Below are 20,382 nucleotides of genomic sequence, written 5' to 3'. Positions count from 1 at the left end.
TCATATAGGTACCCTGTGCTAGTCCCTGAGAGGGTAACAGGCAGGAAGGCCAGGGGTCTCCAAAGGGAGGAAATAGCCTGCAAGTGTCAGACATTTTTGTCTCTCTTAAGCGGCAGGAGGAAACAAAGTAGAGATATTTTTTCCTTCTCTATACAAATTTAAAAGGAGGTTTCTCTTAAAATACTGTGTTGCCTTAATGACACCTGGTTTCACCTGAAGTTAACTATTCTCAAACCTAGAGACAACCAATGCCTTTCTCTTATGGAAATGCTTGTCTTAAGCTATGCTAATGTACTATGCATTTACCCCAAACTCTGTCTTCAAGTCAGTTCCTCTTGGCTCAGAACCTACTTGACAAACCAGTATGTTATACTCAGATATTGTTCCCCTAATCTATGTAAACAAAACTATTTGTATGGTGGTCTGCCCTTCTTCAAGATTCAAGTTAATCATTTTATGGCCCAGGATGAACCATTTGGTGTCAAGATTATCCTAAAATGCATCTTATGGGTGAGGGGCCTGGTGCCATTCTGAGTTTTAAGACATTCTTTTTTTTCATTAACAGACTGCTAGTGACTGGAAAATCCCATGGACAGAGGAGCGTGGTGGGCTGCAGTCCATGGGCAGAGCCTGGTGGTGCAGTCCGTGGGGTCGCTAAGAGTCGGACACACCTGAGCGACTTCACTTTCCCTTTTCACTTTCATGCATTTTGGGCTGCCGTCTATGGGGTCGCACAGAGTCGGACACGACTGAAGCGACTTCGCAGCAGCAGCAGCAGCAGCAGCAGTGACTGGAAAATCTCATGGATGGAGGAGCCTGGTGGGCTGCAGTCCATGGGGTCGCTAAGAGTCGGACACGACTTCACTTTCACTTTCACTTTTCACTTTTCTGCATTGGAGAAGGAAATGGCAACCCACTCCAGTGTTCTTGCCTGGAGAACCCTAGGGACGGGGGAGCCTGGTGGGCTGCCGTCTATGGGGTCGCACAGAGTTGGACACGACTGAAGTGACTTAGCAGCAGCACCAGCAATGACTATATAACATCCAGCTGAAGACTAGCAGGGGGGTACTCTTTCTGCCCCCTTCTGATGCCTATGTCAGAAGCTTTCTCTATCTCCTTTATACTTTAATAACTTTATTACACAAAAGTTCTGAGCGATCAAGCCTTGTCTCTGGCCCCGGATTAAATTCTTCTCCTCTGGGGGCCAAGAATCCCGGCGTCTTTGCGTGATTCAACAACAACCTTTCATCCCCTTGCTCTGGGTCTCTCAGGCGGGTTATCAGCTTGGGCTGCGTGTGGCCTCAGCCCTCCTCCTGGCATAAGGTAACCCATCCACAGCAGGAGGGAAGCAGGCCAATGTCTATTTTCCATAGCAGAGCATCACAGCTTCTGGATCCAGTCTGAGTGGGCTGCCCAGTTCCTTTCTTGAGAGCAGGGTTTGCTGTGGGAGTTAAAACACCTGGAGGAAAAGACCTCCAAGGAGGAAGCTGGGGGCTCCCTAGAGGGGTGGTCACTTTCCACCCTATTTTTTGGCTATTCAAGATGTATTATATATGAACATATATTTTTTGGCTGGCAGGATCTTAGTTCCCTGACCAGGGATTGAACTTGGCCCCTCGACAGTGAAAGAGACAAATCCTAACCACTGGACAGCCACGGAACTCCCAAGATGTATCATATTTAAAATCTATGATTATTATTTTGTTTCCAGATATTTTATAGCTGGTATGAATGCAGATTACTTTCTTATACGTAATAATACAATTGAATAGAGAGGGTCATGAGCATAATGTTCTTCCTTATTTCTTTGTATTTTGAGAGAAATTGTGAAATGAGAGAAAAACACAGTTTGAGCCCCTTCCTGGCAAGCTCCAAGGCATGACAGCTGTGTCCCAGTGCTTCAGACAGTTATCGCTTTCTTGGAGTCATCTCTGGCTCTCAGTTTCCAAATTGAGACAAGTCCAGAGTTTTCCACTTTTATCTTCTGCTTCAGTTATTTGTGATTATGATCAAGACTGCATTGTAGTTAATCACGGAGGATTTTATTCCAATCAGAGTTGCAGTACTATGTATCTTAATAGGCTGACCATCCAGCAAAGAATGTGATGGTGGAAATGGGCATCTCTTTTCTAGGGAGAGAATAGGTTTTACTTTCCAGTGGCCTAAAAGACTGATGTTTATATCTTTCCTTTTATCTTTTCTTTTCGCTTCTCTTCTTTTCACAGCTATTTGTAAGCCCTCCCCAGACAGCCATTTTGCTTTTTTGGATTTCTTTTCCATGGGGATGGTCTTGATCCCTGTCTCCTGTACAATGTCATTAACCTCAGTCCATAGTTCATCAGGCACTCTATCAGATCTAGCCCCTTAAATCTATTTCTCACTTCCACTGTATAGTCATAAGGGATTTGATTTAGGTCATACCTGAATGGTCTAGTGGTTTTCCCTACTTTCTTCAATTTAAGTCTGAATTTGGTAATAAGGAGTTCATGATCTGAGCCACAGTCAGCTCCTGGTCTTGTTTTTGTTGACTGTATAGAGCTTCTCCATCTTTGGCTGCAAAGAATACAATCAATCTGATTTCGGGGTTGACCATCTGGTGATGTCCATGTGTAGAGTCTTCTCTTGTGTTGTTGGAAGAGGGTGTTTGCTTTGACCAGTGCATTTTCTTGGCAAAACTCTATTAGTCTTTGCCCTGCTTCATTCCATATTCCAAGGCCAAATTTTCCTGTAACTTTGACATTGTACAGGAGACAGGGATCAAGACCATCCCCATGGAAAAGAAATGCAAAAAAGCAAAATGGCTGACTGGGGAGGCCTTACAAATAGCTGTGAAAAGAAGAGAAGTGAAAAGCAGAGGAGAAAAGCATCTGAATGCAGAGTTCCAAAGAATAGCAAGAAGAGATAAGAAAGCCTTCCTTGGAGATCAATGCAAAGAAACAGAGGAAAACAACAGAATGGGAAAGACTACAGATCTCTTCAAGAAAATGAGAGATACCAAGGGGATATTTCATGCAAAGATGGGCTCAATAAAGGACAGAAATGGTATGGACCTAACAGAAGCAGAAGATATTAAGAAGAGGTGGCAAGAATACACAGAAGAACTGTACAAAAAAGATCTTCAGGACCCAGATAATCATGATGGTGTGATCACTCATCTAGAGCCAGACATCCTGGAATGTGAAGTCAAGTGGGCCTTAGAAAGCATCACTACGAACAAAGCTAGTGGAGGTGATGGAATTCCAGTGGAGCTATTTCAAATTCTGAAAGATGATGCTGTGAAAGTGGTGCACTCAATGTGCCAGCAGATTTGGAAAACTCAGTAGTGGCCACAGGACTGGAAAAGGTCAGTTTTCATTCCAATCCCAAAGAAAGGCAATGCCAAAGAATGCTCAAACTACCACACAATTGCACTCATCTCACATGCTAGTAAAGTAATGCTCAAAATTCTCCAAGTCAGGCTTCAGCAATATGTGAACCGTGAACTTCCAGATGTTCAAGCTGGTTTTAGAAAAGGCAGAGGAACCAGAGATCAAATTGCCAACATCCACTGGATCATGGAAAAAGCAAGAGAGTTCCAGAAAAACATCTATTTCTACTTTATTGACTATGCCAAAGCCTTTGACTGTGTGGATCACAATAAACTGTGGAAAATTCTGAAACAGATGGGAATACCAGACCACCTGACCTACCTCTTGAGAAATTTGAATGCAGGTCAGGAAGCAACAGTTAGAACTGGACATGGAACAACAGACTGGTTCCAAATAGGAAAAGGAGTACGTCAAGGCTGTATATTGTCACCCTGCTTATTTAACTTATATGCAGAGTACATCATGAGAAACGCTGGGCTGGAAGAAACACAAGCTGGAATCAAGATTGCCGGGAGAAATCTCAATAACCTCAGATATGCAGATGCCACCACCCTTATGGCAGAAAGTGAAGAGGAACTAAAAAGCCTCTTGATGAAAGTGAAAGTGGAGAGTGAAAAAGTGGGCTTAAAGCTCAACATTCAGAAAACGAAGATCATGGCATCCAGTCCCACCACTTCATGGCAAATAGTTGGGGAAACAGTGGAAACAGTGTCAGACTTTATTTTTCTGGGCTCCAAAATCACTACAGATGGTGACTGCAGCCATGAAATTAAAAGACGCTTACTCCTTGGAAGGAAAGTTATGTCCAACCTAGATAGCATATTCAAAAGCAGAGACGTTACTTTGCCAACAAAGGTCCGTCTAGTCATGGCTATGGTTTTTCCTGTGGTCATGTATGGATGTGAGAGTTGGACTGTGAAGAAGGCTGAGCGCCAAAGAATTGATCTTTTGAATTGTGGTGTTGGAGAAGACTCTTGAGAGTCCCTTGGATTACAAGGAGATCCAACCAGTCCATTCTGAAGGAGATCAGTCCTGGGTGTTCTTTGGAATGAATGATGCTAAAGCTGAAACTCCAGTACTTTGGCCACCTCATGCGAAGAGTTGACTCATTGGAAAAGACTCTGATGCTGGGAGGGATTGGGGGCAGGAGGAGAAGGGGACGACAGAGGATGAGATGGCTGGATGGCATCACTGACTCGATGGACGTGAGTCTGAGTGAACTCCGGGAGTTTGTGATGGACAGGGAGGCCTGGCGTGCTGTGATTCATGGGGTCGCAAAGAGTCGGACACGATTGAGCGACTGAACTGAACTGAAAAGACTGATGACTCTCTTGTTCTTCAGGCGGTGGCTCCAAAGAATGAGGCATGTTCCAGGCAGGTAAGCAGGCATGGCCGGAGCAAGGCATCACCAGCTTCATCAGCAGAGAGGCTGAGGCACTAGTACATTGAACGGCTTTGCATCCCGGCCAGGAGGGGGCGCAGGCACATGTCCTCCGACTATTGACCCCGAGCGTCCTGCTCGGCCCTCAGTGGCCGGCAGGTGGCGCCAGAACCTTCTTGGGCTCTGCACGGGCGCATGCGCACCTCTCCGGCGTCCTTGGCAACGGAGCGGCTTTTTCCCTCAGGAAGACCGAGGGCCAGCCATGGTGGCTCTGGGGCAGTGCCTGGGGTGGTGGCGTCCGAGGCGGCAAAGCGCTTCCGGCTACGCCGCGCGTCTGAGGAGGTGATCATGTGAAGGGGCTGGTTGTGCAGCGGGAGCCGGTGCGAGAGCTGGGACGGAGGTCTTGCTGCCGAGATGTCTGTCATGGGCACGGTGGTTTGTGCGGGATGGCAACCCACTCCAGTATTCTTGCCTGGAGAATCCCAGGGACGAGGGAGCCTGGTGGGCTGCCGTCTCTGGGGTCGCACAGAGTCGGACACGACCGAAGCGACTTAGCAGCAGCAGCACAGATGTGTCGTCGTGGAGGGAGATGTGGTGCTGGGGACCCCGCAGCCTCGGGAGAGGGATGAGCGGGACTAGGGACCGGCCTGGGGAGACGCAGGATCCCTGGGCAGAAGGGAGAGTTTTACAGTTATCCCCGTTCTTCCGTTACTGTTTGTTCACTTGCCCTCAAAATGTTATAAAAATATCTGTTTTCCTTAGTGACTGAGAGTGTTTGCCTCCTCTTGTCCATAGGGCACTGAACTATTCAGTCACTGGTGCAAAGATGTTTACTAAATTCCTGGTATGTGCGGACAATACGGATAGAATGGAATGGTAGTTGAAAAAATACTGAAAAAGTAAAGAGGAAGTGTGTTACATTATTTTAATATTTTAAGTATGCAAAACCCAGAATTTTCTATAACTTTAATTTCCTGACTTTAAAGGAATGCAAATTATCTAAAATATACTTAATATACTTCTTAACCTCATTTCCAGATTAAGATGCTTGGGAAAGGAGCTTACTGAAAAATAAGATTATAGACATTCTAATTTACCATTCAAATAGAGATATACAAAATTAATCTAAATGCCTTCAGATATTGAAGTTATTAGGAGAAAGTTTATAATTTACAAAAGTATTTAAAAAAATACTAGCCATGCTTGACAGTTTCTTTTAACACAGTGACCATCTTAGATATGTATAAATATTAGATCACTGAAACATCTTTTGCAGGATTACAATGTAACTAGACATGTTAAAATAATAATATCCAGGTCACTACCAAGTTTTTATAAGAATATAGTGAAAATACTGCAAATCACTTTTAGAAGATCCAAAGACAGTTGTGATTAAAAAAAAAATACTAGCCTTGCCTATTAAGACAATTTAAGATGAAATATAGTAAAACTCAAAACTTTAGCATATTTAAGAGCTGAGACAATGGCTGCTTTTTGTAAATTAGACACTTTTGTTGCAAATTAGAAACTTTTGTAAATTATAAACTTTCTCCTAATAACTTAAATATCTGAAAGCATTTAGGTTAATTTTGTATATCTCTATTCAAATGGAAAATTAGAATGTCTATAATTTTATTTTTTAATAAGCTCCTTTCCCAAAAGAATTGATATTTTTATATGTAGTTCTTCATTCCCCATTTCTTTCCTTTTCCTTTTTTTATTTTTTATATCAGAAAATGTATGTCTGTGTCTTGTTAAACCTTTTCATTCTTCTAACGTATTTCAGGAGGTACATTCTCTTCCTGTAAACAAGGAGAGAGCCCTTCTAATAAGCATGCATTATACATATGATCAGGAATTTTCCAAGGAGCACTTAACAGTTTCCACTTGGCTTACAGTATCATCTTGTCTTGAATCCTGCACAAATATTTGTACAATAATGTCCTTTTACCAATGTGCTTCTGATTTCACCATGGTATATTTCCTAATATGACTTTATTTTATCTTATTTTTTCATATCATTTTATTTTTTTTTATTGGAGTATAGTTGCCGTACACTGCTGTGTCAGTTTCTGCTGCAACCCACTCCAGGATTCTTGCCTGGAGAATCCCAGGGACAGAGGAGCCTGGTGGGCTGCCATCTATGGGGTCGCACAGAGTCGGGCATGACTGAAGCAACTTAGCAGCAGCATCGCCCTATATACTCCTGTTTTTGAATTTCCTTCCCATCTAGGTTACTACAGGGCACCAAGTAGAGTTCCCTGTGCTATGCACTAGGTTCTTCTTCTTAGTTATCTATTTTATACATAGTAGCATATATCTAGGGCTTCCTGGGTGGTACTAGTGGTAAAGAATTGCCTGCAGTGCAGACACAAGAGATGTGGGTTCGATACCTGGGTCGGGAAGGTCCCCTGGAGGAGGGCATGGCAACCCACTCCAGTATTCTTGCCTGGAGAATCCCATGGACAGAGGAGCCTGATGGGCTACAGTCCATAGGGTTGCAGAGAATCAGACATTACTGAAGCAACTTCTCACGCATGCGGTGTATATATGTCAATCCCAATCTCACAATTCATCCCACCCCATTTACCCCCTTAGTGTCCATATATTTCTTCTCTACATCTGTGTCTCTATTTCTACTTTGCAAATAATATCATATATACCATTTATCTAGATTTCAAATAATGATTTTATTTAAAATATTAATCTAATAATACAGTATTTTTTACTTTGTTTTGTATCATATACTAATATATGCTTTAAGAGGATACATATTAATATTTACTAAATGTAGTTAATTTGCATGAGATGGTAGCTGATTGCATTTCATCTTGATGCCCATTGGGCATTCTTATTAGTGTTTAAAGTACTTTTTAGAACAGATACGAAAATATCTCCCATCAGGAAGCTTCCATTAGCCTCTTATCCTTATCTGTCAGAGGACAGACAGAATGAAAATCACAGTCACAGAAAACTAATCAACCTGATCACATGGATCACAGCCATGTCTAACTCAATGAAACTATGAGCCATGACATGTAGGCCCACTCAAGACGGACAGGTCATGGTGGAGAGGTCTGACAGAATGTGGTCCACTGGAGAAAGGAATGGCAAACCACTTTATTATTCTTGCCTTGAGAACCCCATGAACAGTGTGAAAAGGCAAAAAGATAGGACACTGAAAGATGAATGCCCCAGGTCAATAGGTGCCCAATATGCTACTGGAGATCAGTGGAGAAATAACTCCAGAAAGAATGAAGGGATGGAGCCAAAGCAAAAACAACGCCCAGTTGTGGATGGGACTGGTGATGGAAGCAAGGTCCGATGCTGTAAAGAGCAGTATTGCATAGGAACCTGGAATGTTAGGTCCATGAATCAAGGCAAATTGGAAGTGGTCAAACAGGATATGGCAAGAGTGAACATTGACATTCTAGGAATCAGTGAACTAAAATGGACTGGAATGGGTGAATTTAACTCAGATGACCATTATATCTACTACTGTGGTCAAGAATCCCTCAGAAGAAATGGAGTAGCCATCATGGTCAACAAAAGAGTCCATAGTGCAGTACAATTTCAAAAACGACACAATGATCTTTGTTCGTTTCCAAGGCAAACCATTCAATATCACAGTAATCCAAGTCTATGGCCTGACCAGTAATGCTGAAAAAATTGAAGTTGAATGGTTCTATGAAGACCTACAAGACCTTCCAGAACTAACACCCCCAAAAGATGTCCTTTTCATTATAGGGGACTGGAATGCAAAAGTAGGAAGTCAGAAACACCTGGAGTAACACGCAAATTTGGCCTTGGAGTACAGAATGAAGCAGGGCAAAGGCTAATAGAGTGCTGCCAACAGAACACACTGGTCATAGCAAACACCCTCTTCCAACAACACAAGAGAAGACTCTACACATGGACATCACCAGATAGTCAACACTGAAATCAGATTGATTATATTCTTTGCAGCCAAAGATGGAGAAGCTCTATACAGTCAGCAAAAACAAGACCGGGAGCTGACTGTGGCTCAGATCATGAACTCCTTATTGCCTAATTCAGACTTAACTTGAAGAAAGTGGGGAAAACCACTAGACCATTCAGGTATGACCTAAATCAAATCCCTTATGACTATACAGTGGAAGTAAGAAATAGATTTAAGGGCCTAGATCTGATAGACAGAGTGTCTGATGAACTATGGATGGAGGTTTTTGACATTATACAGGAGACAGGGATCAAGACCATCCCCAAGAAAAAGAAATGCAAAAAAGCAAAATGGCTCTCTGAGGAGGCCTTACAAATGGCTGTGAAAAGAAGAGAAGTGAAAAGCAAAGGGGAAAAGGAAAGATACCCATTTGAATGCAGAGTTCCAAAGAATAGCAAGGAGAGATAAGAAAGCCTTCCTCAGTGATCAATGCAAAGAAATAGAGGAAAACAATAGAATGGGAAAGACTAGAGATCTCTTCAAGAAAATTAGTGATACCAAAGGAACATTTCATGCAAAGATGGGCTCAATAAAGGACAGAAATTGTATGGACCTAACAGAAGCAGAAGATATTAAGAAGAGGTGGCAAGAATACACAGAAGAACTGTATAAAAAAGATCTTCACGACCCAGATAATCACAATGGTGTGATCACTCACACTCACCTAGAGCTGGATATCCTGAATGTGAAATCAGTGGGCCTTAGAAAGCATCACTACGAACAAAGCTAGTGGAAGTGATGGAATTCCAGTTGAGCTATTTCAAATCCTAAAAGATGATGCTGTGAAACTGCTGCACTCAATATGTCAACAAATTTGGAAAACTCAGCAGTGGCCACAGGACTGGAAAAGGTCAGTTTTCATTCCAATCCCAAAGAAAGGCAATGCCAAAGAATGCTCAAACTACCACATAATTGCACTCATTAAAGTAATGCTCACAATTCTCCAAGCCAGGCTTCAGCAGTTTGTGAACTGTGAACTTCCAGATGTTCAAGCTGGTTTTAGAAAAGGCAGAGGAACCAGAGATCAAATTGCCAACATCTGCTGGATCATCGAAAAAGCAAGAGAGTTCCAGAAAAACATCTATTTCTGCTTTATTGACTATGCCAAAGCCTTTGACTGTGTGGATCACAATAAACTGTGGAAAATTCTGAAGGAGATGGGAATACCAGACCACCTGACCTGCCTCTTGAGAAACCTGTATGCAGATCAGGAAGCAACAGTTAGAACTGGACATGGAACAACAGACTGGTTCCAAATAGGAAAAGGAGTACGTCAAGGCTGTATATTGTCACCCTGCTTATTTAACTTATATGCAGAGTTCATCATGAGAAACGCTGTACTGGAGGAAGCACAACTGGAATCAAGATTGCTGGGAGAAATCTCAATAACCTCAGATATGCAGATGACGCCACCCTTATGACAGAAAGTTAAGAAGAACTAAAGAGTCTCTTGATGAAAATGAAAGAAGAGAGTGAAAAAGTTGGCTTAAAGCTCAACTTTCAGAAAACTAAGATCATGGCATCTGGTCCCATCACTTCATGGCAAAAAGATGGGAAACAGTGGAAACAGTGGCTGACTTTATTTTGGGGGGCTCCAAAATTGCTGCAGATGGTGATTGCAGCCATGAAATTAAAAGATGCTTACTCCTTTGAAGGAAAATTATGGCCTACCTAGACAGCATATTAAAAAGCAGAGACATTACTTTGTCAACAAAGGTCCATCTAGTCAAGGCTGTGGTTTTTCCAGTAGTCATGTATGGATGTGAGAGTTGGACTATAACGAAAGCTGAGCACTGAAGAATTGATGCTTTTGAACTATGGTATTGGATAAGAGTCTTGAGAGTCCCTTGGACTGCAAGGAGATCCAACCAGTCCATCCTAAAGGAGATCAGTCCTGGGTGTTCATTGGAAGGACTGATGTTGAAGCTGAAACTCAATACTTTGGCCACCTGATGCGAAGAGCTGACTCATTTGAAAAAACCCTATGCTGGGAAAGATTGAAGGCAGGAGGGGAAGGGGACAATAGAGGATGAGATGGTTGGATGGCATCACTGACTCAATAGATTTGGGTTTAGGTTGACTCTAGGAGTTGGTGATGGAGAGGGAGGCCTGTCCTGCTGTGGTTCATGGAGTCACAAAGAGTCAGACATGACCTAGTGACTGAACTGAACTGATATTCGTCAGGTGTATTTGTCTAGTCAAATACCAACAGGCAAATTTGGCCTTGGAGTACAAAATGAAGCAGGGCAAAGGCTAACAGAGTTTTGCCAAGAGAATGCACTGGCCATAGCAAACACCTTCTTCCAACAACACAAGAGAAGATTTTACTCATGGACATCACCAGTTGGTCAATCCCGAAATCAGATTGATTATATTCTTTGCAGCCAAAGATGGAAAAGCTCTATACAGTCAGCAAAAATAAGAATGGGAGCTGACTGTGGCTCAGATCATTAATTCTTTATTGCAAAATTCAGACTTAAATTGAGGAAACTAGGGAAAACCTCTAAACCATTCAGGTATGACCTAAATCAAATCCCTTATGATTATACAGTGGAAGTGACAAATAGATTCAAGGGATTAGATCTTATAGACAGAGTGCTTGAAGAACTAGGGCGGAGGTTTGTGACATTGTACAGGAGGCAGTGATCAAGACCATCCCCAAGAAAAAGAAATGCAAAAAGGTAAAATGGATGTCTGAAGAGGCCTTACAAATAACTGAGAAAAGTAGAGAAGCTAGAGGTAAAGGAGAAAAGGAAAGATATATCCATCTGAATGCAGAGCTCCAAAGAATAGCAAGGAAAGATAAGAAAGCCTTCCTCAGCGATCAATGCAAAGAAATAGAGGAAAACAATAGAATGGGAAAGACTAGAGATCGCTTCAAGAAAATTAGTGATACCAAAGGAACATTTCATGCAAAAATAAGCTCAATAAAGGACAGAAATAGTATGGACCTAACAGAAGCATAAGAGATGGCAAAAATACACAGAAGAACTATACAAAAAAGATCTTTATGACCCAGATAACCATGATGGTGTGAATAGTCACCCAGAGCCAGACATCCTGGAATGTGAAGTCAAGTGGACTTTAGAAAGCATCTTCGTACTCTCTTAATGGTATTTCCCATTGTGGTTTTAAATGAAATTCTAGGTAATGAACAGTTTTCCTTCGTCTCAAATGAAAACTTGCTGGTGGGCCCGATAGTTTGATACTTTCCTCTCACATAATAAAGTGTACTTAGATGAAGTGAAATAAGCCTTACAGAAAGGATACACAGGTATGATTTCACTCACATAAGTTGTAGAACAGGCAAAACTAATTTATGGTAGAAAAAAAATGAGAGTGATGTTTGCCTCTGGGAGCTTGATGACAGACAGTGACCGGAGAGGAACGTGAAGGAACTTTCTGGATCAATGATAGTGTTCTATATTTTTGTTGCAGGAAGGGGGACCCCTTCCTGGGCCCTAGACTGAGCTCTTGTCTAACACTCAGAAATGGATTGTCTAACAAGAAACACAGTGCTGACAAAGCAAGAGACTATTGTGAAGGGGCACCCCAGTGGAGAGCAGGAGGGTAAATGAACCCAGGAGACATGTCTACCACGTGGCTTGCAGTCTCTGGTTTTAGGTGATGTACTGTCCAGATTCTCTCTGATCAATCATTCTGGCTCAAGGTCCTTCCTGTGGTATACACATTGCTTAGCCAAGATGGATTCCAGCAAGGAGGATTGTGGGAGATTGGTAGGGCTTTTGGCATCTCTGGTTGACCTTTCCCGAACTCCTGTGGTTGGTGGTGGCTTGTTAGTTCCATGTTCCTTACCAGGACCTCCTGATGTAAAAGTAACTGGTGCAGATGATTACTATGGTGCCTGGCCCAGGGTGAGTGGTTTCAGTCAGTGTTTCCCCTAAGATAGGGATCTGGGTTGTACAGGTACATGTACTTGTTGAAACTTACAGTTGGTATATTTAAGATTTTGCATTTTATTATAAATAAATTTTATTCCAAAGAAATAATAAAACTGTAAGCAAATGTTGAACTGTACTTAATAATATTCCATAACATCTTACAGAAACACCAGAATGAACTTTTTGGCCAATCCAATATATACTCTGAAATATTCAGTGAGAAGCATATGAATGCCTGCAACTTACTTTGAACAGCATCCAAAAATCATTCAGGTTGCTGGATAGAGTAGTGGAAGGAGAGCTAGCTCTGTGATAAAATGGCTAGAGTAAAATGCTGTGGTAAAAATCTAGGTAGGGAGTACTCGAGAGCTCACTGTAAAAAACAGTATTTTCACCTTATGTTTTCAGTTTCATTAAAAATGGGCAGAAATAAGTTGAAAGTCCTTGAAAAGTCCTTTAAAGTTCGGCGAGGCTAAAAGAAGGCTAGCTTCTCTTGCTCTGCTGTGCTGTGCTTAGTCGCATAGGACTGCAACCCCATGGACTGTAACTCGCCAGGCTCCTTGATCCAGGGGATTCTCCAGGCAAGAATACTGGAGTGGGTTGCCATGCCCTCCTCCAGGGGACCTTCCCAACCCAGGAATTGAACCCAAGTCTCCTGCGTTGCAGGCCATTCTTTACTGTCTGAGTCACTAGGGAAGCCCAAGAATACTAGAGTGGGTAGCCTATCCCTTCTCCAGAGGATCTTCCCGACCCAGGAATCAAACTGGGGTCTCCTGTATTGCAGGCGGATTCTTTACCAGCTGAGCCACCAGGGACGCCCCTCTTGCTCTGCAGCCACCTGTTTCTGCAGATCCTTTCTCAATCTGTGTCTTCCTGTCCTGCGGCTGCCCATGCAGGAGAGCGGCTTCCTCCCTCCTAGCCAGGAGCTTATGTTCCCGAGCAGGCTTCTGTGTCTTGACTGGTTGGCCTGGTGTAGGAGGACTGAGTCCTCACCTACTGCCTGCGGTGACTCCAGGAAAGGCTAGGCACTTAGCCTTCTTCTCCCAGCCTGTGTCATCCAGCCTGCCCAGCCTGCCTGGGGGAGGCATCTCTGCCCCATGCCGCTTTCCTGGGTGCAGTCCAACTCTGCACTCCTGCCATCTCCAGGGGCTTCCTAGCTGACCATTTAATATACATGGCCTTGATTAATGGAAAACATCTGGCCTCGGGCTCCCTGGCAGAATACTTTGGAGAGCAGAGGTGAAACTGAGAAAGAAACGTCTGTTCCAAATAAATGAGCAGAAACTGTGCAAGATGGTGAAAGATGGCTGGGAGGTTGAGAGAGAGAGAGAGGGAGAAAGAATCTGTAGGAGCAGAGGTTACTAAAGAACCTGGAAAAGACAGCCCTCAAACACTCTCACTTTCAAGGGAGTTTCAAACTGCAAGACACCACTTTTTACCTGCCAGATTGTAAAAACAAAAGAAATTTTAAGTGATAATATTCAATGCTGGCAAGGAGGTGATAGTGAAAAGGCACTATTGTACATTAGCAGTAAGAACTTTTCATGGAAATGATTTAAAAATATGTATAAAAGATGATAAATTTTGAATCAATAAATTACATTCTAAGTGAAAATCAAAATGTTTTCAAAGATCTGTATATAAAGATGTTTAACAAATTATCATAAATAATAGCAAAAAGTAGATATTGTCTATCAGGGTACTAATTATAGTCCAACAAAGTGATGCAACTATTATGCAGACATTTTTCATGAAATGATTTTAGGAAAAGAGAATCAGGTTACAGAATTTCATATACAATGTGATTCCCATTATATGCTATAAGACTATGAGAGTTGTTCTCTTTTTCACATTTCTGGCATTTCCCAAGTTTTCTGCAATGCATGCACATTGTTTTTCAAATCAGAAAAGAATTTGTTTAATTTTTTAGTATTTATTTCATTTTTGGCTGTGCTGGGTCTTCACTGCTTTGCATGGGCTCTCTCTGGTTTCTGAGAGCGGGGGCTGCTTGCGATTGTGGTGCGCCGGCTTAACGCGGTGGCTTCTCTTGTTGTAGAGCATAGAGCTGGGAAGCTCAGACTTCAGCAGTTGCAGCATGTGGGCTAAGTAGTTGTGGAGCACGGGCTTAGTTGCTTCGAGCATATGAAATCCTCCTGGACCATGGATTGAACCTGTGCCTCCTGGATTGGCAGGCAGACTCCTGTCCACTATGCCACCAGGGATGTCCAGAAAAAAAAAATTTTTTTAATGCTGCACAGTCTGGGACTGGGATATGAGAGCGATATCTGCAAAAGGATTTGGGATATGTTGTAAAAAAAACTGTATCTTAAAAGACTTGTTTAAAAACTTAAAAATCAATTTGCAAAATCTTTTGTTTATAATATAAAGTCAGTGCCGGTCCCACTTTTGGATCATATTGATGTAAATGTTGAGTTGGTAAGTAGAAGGAACAAAGATTGGTGCTTAAGAGCAGAGCTCTGTCTGTACTGGGCTGGAGCCATGTACTACAAATTTCCTGAGTGTACTTGTAAGCATAGGGTATGAACTGTCCATGATGATAAAGGTTGCTGGTACTGCTGTTTTGCAACATAGATGGCATTAGTTGCGGATTCTCACTAACCACAGGGGAAATGAGTTATTGGAAGGAAAGGAGCAGGGGTAAGGGAACTTCTGATTATGGAGCTCCTATAGTTTGCACTGTGCTGTGTGTTTTGCAAGTGTTAGCAATCATCTAATCCTTAGAGTAGCCCTGTGAGATATTGATATAGTGTTGTAACCAGGAAGTGACAGAAACCTATGTTAAGCCAGCTGAAGCAGAATGGGAGTGTAGGGGTTCAGTTATCTGGAAAGGACAGTTTGATGGTGGCCACATGCTATATGGTCATAAATCTCTGGCAGGTTATACTAATATTTTCCCAAAAGAGCAGCAACAGTGTCTCCCATCTCACCAGCCTTTCCTACATTGTGATCATGAGACTTTCCATCAAGAGTGGGGTCCATGTTCTTTCTCCTTGAATTTGGGTAGGCTTGTGACTATGGTAGAGGTCATGCCATGTGACTTTCCAGGCTAGGTTATAAAAGGCAGTACGGATTCACTCTGAGTCTCTTGGGACACTCACTCTGGGAACTCAGCCACCATGCTGTGAGGAAGTCCAAGCCATGTGGAGAATTGTGGGTCGGTGTCCTGGCTAACAGCCAGCATTAACCACTAGACATGCGAGTGAGGAAGCTCTGAGGTGACCCCTATCCCCACCATCATCTAGCCTCAGCCATATGAGCCATCCTGACTGAACAAGAGCCACTCAGCTGAGCCTAGTTAAGTCCAGAACCGTGAGAATGATAATGAAATCATTGTTAAGTCACTAACCTTGGGGGTGACTTTTATAGCAACAGATATCTTTTTTCTTCTGGTATCCAAATAGAATCTCAGGTAAGAGATTTTACCGAAATCATTCTTTGCTATGCCAAACAGCTTCTTCCGTGCTTCTGGGAAAGATGGCAGCAAGCAGCTCTCTCTTATAAAGTCCCTACAGTTAGAGATTGTGGAGGATGGGAGACCTTTCCAATAAGGCCTGGCCACTTTAAGGTGTTCTATGCCCCTGGCCATGAAGTTGGTTCAAAGACAGTCAAGTGACCCAGACATTTCTTCCCTAGGATTTTCATGCTGGGACCTTCAGGAAAAATGACCCCTCTTATACTCCAGGACTCTGGTGGACTAATTGCCCTGGAATAGGGGAGGAGGCATCATTCCTCAAAAGCAGGGATGCCGGTCCAAGCACACACGAGCACAAAAGATACAGTTTAAGATCAGGGAAGAGGCTATCTCAACCAGAACCTCTCAAATTTTAAAATTCTAAATAGATGAATTCATTCTTTAGGCATCCTAAATGCTTTTGTTGATAAGCATGTATTCATTTTTCTTTTTTTGTGTTAGGCATTTATTAAAATCTCCACTCAATTCTGCACCATAGAGATTATCCCTATTTTATAGACAAAAAAAAAAAAAAAAAAAAATCAGAGGCTCAGAGAAAATAAGCTGGCTCAAGGTCAGAAAGAGCAAAAGTAGCCACTTTGTGGTTCAAATTTAAATTGATCTGGGAAGCCCACGCTATTTCCACCACTACATATCTTCTGGTGAACAGTGTCCCTCAGGGCCACACTTAGGCAAAGCTGTGTGAATGGCTGAGGTAATCATTCTTTCCAACACCCTCCCACTTTGCAGTCCCCACTCTCTTTTGTAAGTCTCATGCCCTGGTGCCCATGGGTGATTTCTAAGTATGGTCACCTTAGCAGCAACCTGAGCTTTGGCTTTTTCATAATTTCCACCAAAACTGTGCTAACTCCCATACCTTAAGGCTGGTGATTTTTAACTGCTACTGCTGCTAAGTCGCTTCAGTCGTGTCCAACTCTGTGCAACCCCATAGACGGCAGCCCACCAGACTCCTCCATCCCTGGGATTCTCCAGGCAAGAACAGTGGAGTGGGTTGCCATTTCCTTCTCCAATGCATGAAAGTGAAAGTGAAGTCGCTCAGTCGTGTTTGACTCTTATCGACCCCATGGACTGCAGCCTACCAGGCTCCTCCATTCATGGGATTTTCCAGGCAAGAGTACCGGAGTGGGGTGCCATTGCCTTCTCTGGATTTTTAACTGAGGTGAGCCCAATCAGGTATTCGTTAGAGAGCCCTCTGGGTAATGGTGTCTCATTTGTACTTGACAAAGACCTTGAGGGTCTTCTGAAGAAGGGCCGCTGGTGGACAAGACCAGCCCACAGACAGCCATATGAGGATTATTAGCAGGCATATTAGTTTCCTGGGGCTCCTCTGACAAATCACATAAGCTGGATAGTGTAAAACAACAGAGATTTATTTTACCACAGCTCTAGATGCTAGAAATCCAGATTCAGGGTGTCGGCAGGCCTGGTTCCTTCTGGAGACCTAGAGAAGCTCTGTCCCATGCCTCTCTCTTAACTTCTGGGGTTGCTGGTAGCCCTGGGCATTCCTTGCCTAATTCCAGTCTCTGCCCCCATGTTTACATTGTCTTTCTCTCTGTGCATATCTGTGTCTCAAATTTCACTTTCTGTCATCTTATAAGAACAACAGTTATTGGATTAGAGCCCAACCTTAATAATCTTGTCTTGAGATCCTTATCTCAATTGCAACTGCAAAGATCCTCTTTCCAAATAGGTCACATCCTGAGGTGTGGTGTGTGTATTTGGGGGTGGTGGTGCTTAGGACTTGGACCTATATCCTGAGGGTACACCATCTACCCCACTCTAGCAGAGTATTTGGAAGCCCCAAAAGTTACACACTGAAGCTACTTGAGATTACCCCCCCACCAAGTGCAGAGTCCTTTACTGTCTTTGATATCTCACTGATTACTCTGGAAAGGCTTTGTAGGGGTATCTAAATGTTTGCAGGCTAGACTTATATTAGTTCGTTCATTCCTGAGCAAGGATACTTATCAAAAAATCATAAAACAAAAAAGGTGTAGGTCGACTAATTCCTGGTCTTCCAAGGATCGAGTTGTATCCAAGGCAGGAGGGTGTTGTGAAGCAAGGGGGATTCTCTGCTTGGAGGTGTGCACAGAGGGCATCCTGGGCCCTTCTGGTGCACTTCCTGGTTTATGGCTCTTTCAGAACAAGGAGGGCATCTGACTGATCTTTAAACCCTAGGATCCTGGTGGGGCTTTGCTCATTTGGGGGGTCTGTTCTTAGCTACCCCAAGTCCTTTCAAAAGACAGGTTGTGTGTGGTCACACAAATAAATAAAAGGGAAGAACCATTCTGCCCCTTTCTTTCCTGGGAGCTGCTGAGGGCAGAGGCACTGTCCTGCCCTGAGCCAGTCCAAAGCCTCAGCTCCTTAAAGCCTGCCTCCGCTGGTTATTTCTTTTGGTTCATCCTCAACTCTGAATACCTGTAATTTTACTTTACACACCTTTATGCTGCTTAAACTGCCCCCTCAAAACTTTCCAGCCTGATTCCTGCAAGCCAGGAACCCTTGGGGCCTTCTCATTCCCCTGTTCTGCTCTCCTTCCTTTCTGTACTGGACCCCATTTTACTGATGAAGAAGCTGAGGGTTACAGAGGTGACACAACTTGCCCTATGTCTATGTAACTTGAAAAGTGCTTGTCCAGTTGCAATCCAGGGGCCTTTCTGTGTCCCCTAAGATGCCTGGTTTCTAGCAGCAGTTCCCAGGCTTTTGGATCTTGGAACTACTTTAGTGTAGGGGAAACATGGTGACCCCCCCCCGCAACCCCACCAACCTTATTATTGAAGCACTACTAAGGAGGGGGTGCTTCCCAGGTGGCTCAGTGGTAAAGAATCTGCCTGCCAATGCAGGAGACCAGGGTTCATTCCCTGGGTTGGGAAGATCCCCTGGAAAAGGAAATAGCAACTCACCCCAGTATTCTTGTCTGGAGAATCCCATGGACAGGGGCTGTAGTCCGTGGGGTTGCAAAGAGTTGGACAACAGCAACTAAAGAGCAACAAAGTGGGGAGCTGCAGCTTGTGCCCTCAGACCAAGGCTTGTCCAAACAGTTGGGCAGGGAAGTACTGAGGGTGAGGATGCTGGCTAGGGAAGGCCTCCAAGCTGCTAGCAGTCACTATTTGCTGGGCATTGTGCCAAGTACTTTGCCCATTTTATAGGCTCATTTTCCAGATGGAAGAAAGTGTGGCTCAAAGAAGATAGGTGATTCAGCACCTGAGAGAGGCTGGAGTGGGATTCACATGTAAGTCTCAATCGCCTGCAATGTAGGAGACCTGGGTTCAATTCCTGGGTCGGGAAGATCCCCTGGAGGAAGGCATGGTGACCCACTCTATATTGTTGCCTGAAGAACTCCATGGACAGAGGAGCCTGGGGGTGAGTTGCAGTCCATGGGGGCTGCAAAGAGTTGGACATGACTGAGTGACTTTGACTTTATGTTAGCCTGGCGAGACAGGGGTCACCAGGTAATGAGTGGAGACCAGAGGGGATGTGACAGAAGTGGACAAGCAAGGCCTTTCTGGTCAGAGAGCCCTGGGTTTGGATCAACTCCTCACCTGAGCCTTCTTTTCTTCATTTGAATAATGGGCATGGTAACACAGCAAGGAGGTACTGTTCCTACCTCAAGGCACCGTGGATAAATTTCAGAACTGAAGCAAAGAGCCTGACCCTGCAGGTCCTTTGCAAATAATGGCCATTCATCAGAGGCCATGCCCTTGGTTGGCAGAGGGGCCTTGGGTCTGTTTTTTCACTCCAGTGTCTCTCCCATTGGCATCCACTGGAGAAGAGATACGAGTCATCATAGTACAATCTAAGCAGAGTGTAACTGCAGAGGGCCATACTGTGCTCTTTGTCAGGGCTTCCCTAAGCTCAGGTCCACTCTCCTGGGATCCTGGCTGGCAAGGAGGCAATGACGTCTGAGCACAGGTCTGCGCTGCCTTTCCAAGCTAGAAATAGGGCAGGGTACCAGGTAGTTGATTTTCTTACCTACACTATATCCAGTGTTAGGCTCTTGGGGTAGGTCCCTGACTGATAGATACTGCAAGGGATGCTGCCAGGGACAAAAACTGGTTTGAAGGAGGGTGAGAGAGAAATTCCTGATAAAGTGCTACACACTGTGGTACCTCCTTTATGGCAGGACCTTCTCACACCCCCTGGAGGCTACACTAGGCCTGACCCTGGAGCCAGGTCTATTTAAGACAAGCGCCATACCCTGGACTCTAAGATTGTTTTTCCTTTGGCTTACTCCCCAAAACAGCCAATAACTGAGCAAA

The 20,382-nt window shown here is 43.7% G+C and overlaps 1 protein-coding gene across 1 annotated transcript in view; it reads left to right on the top strand.

Annotated features, from left to right (window-relative positions):
• The first annotated feature begins 4,929 nt into the window (after positions 1 to 4,929).
• The window catches only part of C2H2orf76 (chromosome 2 C2orf76 homolog), a 106,561-nt gene continuing 91,108 nt past the window's right edge, over positions 4,930 to 20,382 (top strand). Inside the window, exon 1 of the mRNA XM_061439746.1 lies at positions 4,930 to 5,091. Within this exon, the coding sequence (XP_061295730.1) occupies positions 4,945 to 5,091 (147 nt within the window). The 5' untranslated portion in view covers positions 4,930 to 4,944. The remainder of the gene's footprint in view (positions 5,092 to 20,382) is intronic.

Source organism: Bos javanicus, chromosome 2 (genome assembly GCF_032452875.1).
Source record: "Bos javanicus breed banteng chromosome 2, ARS-OSU_banteng_1.0, whole genome shotgun sequence".
Lineage (NCBI taxonomy): Eukaryota > Metazoa > Chordata > Mammalia > Artiodactyla > Bovidae > Bos > Bos javanicus.
Note: the sequence above shows the minus strand (reverse complement) of the source record. Positions and strands in the feature narration are given on the sequence as shown.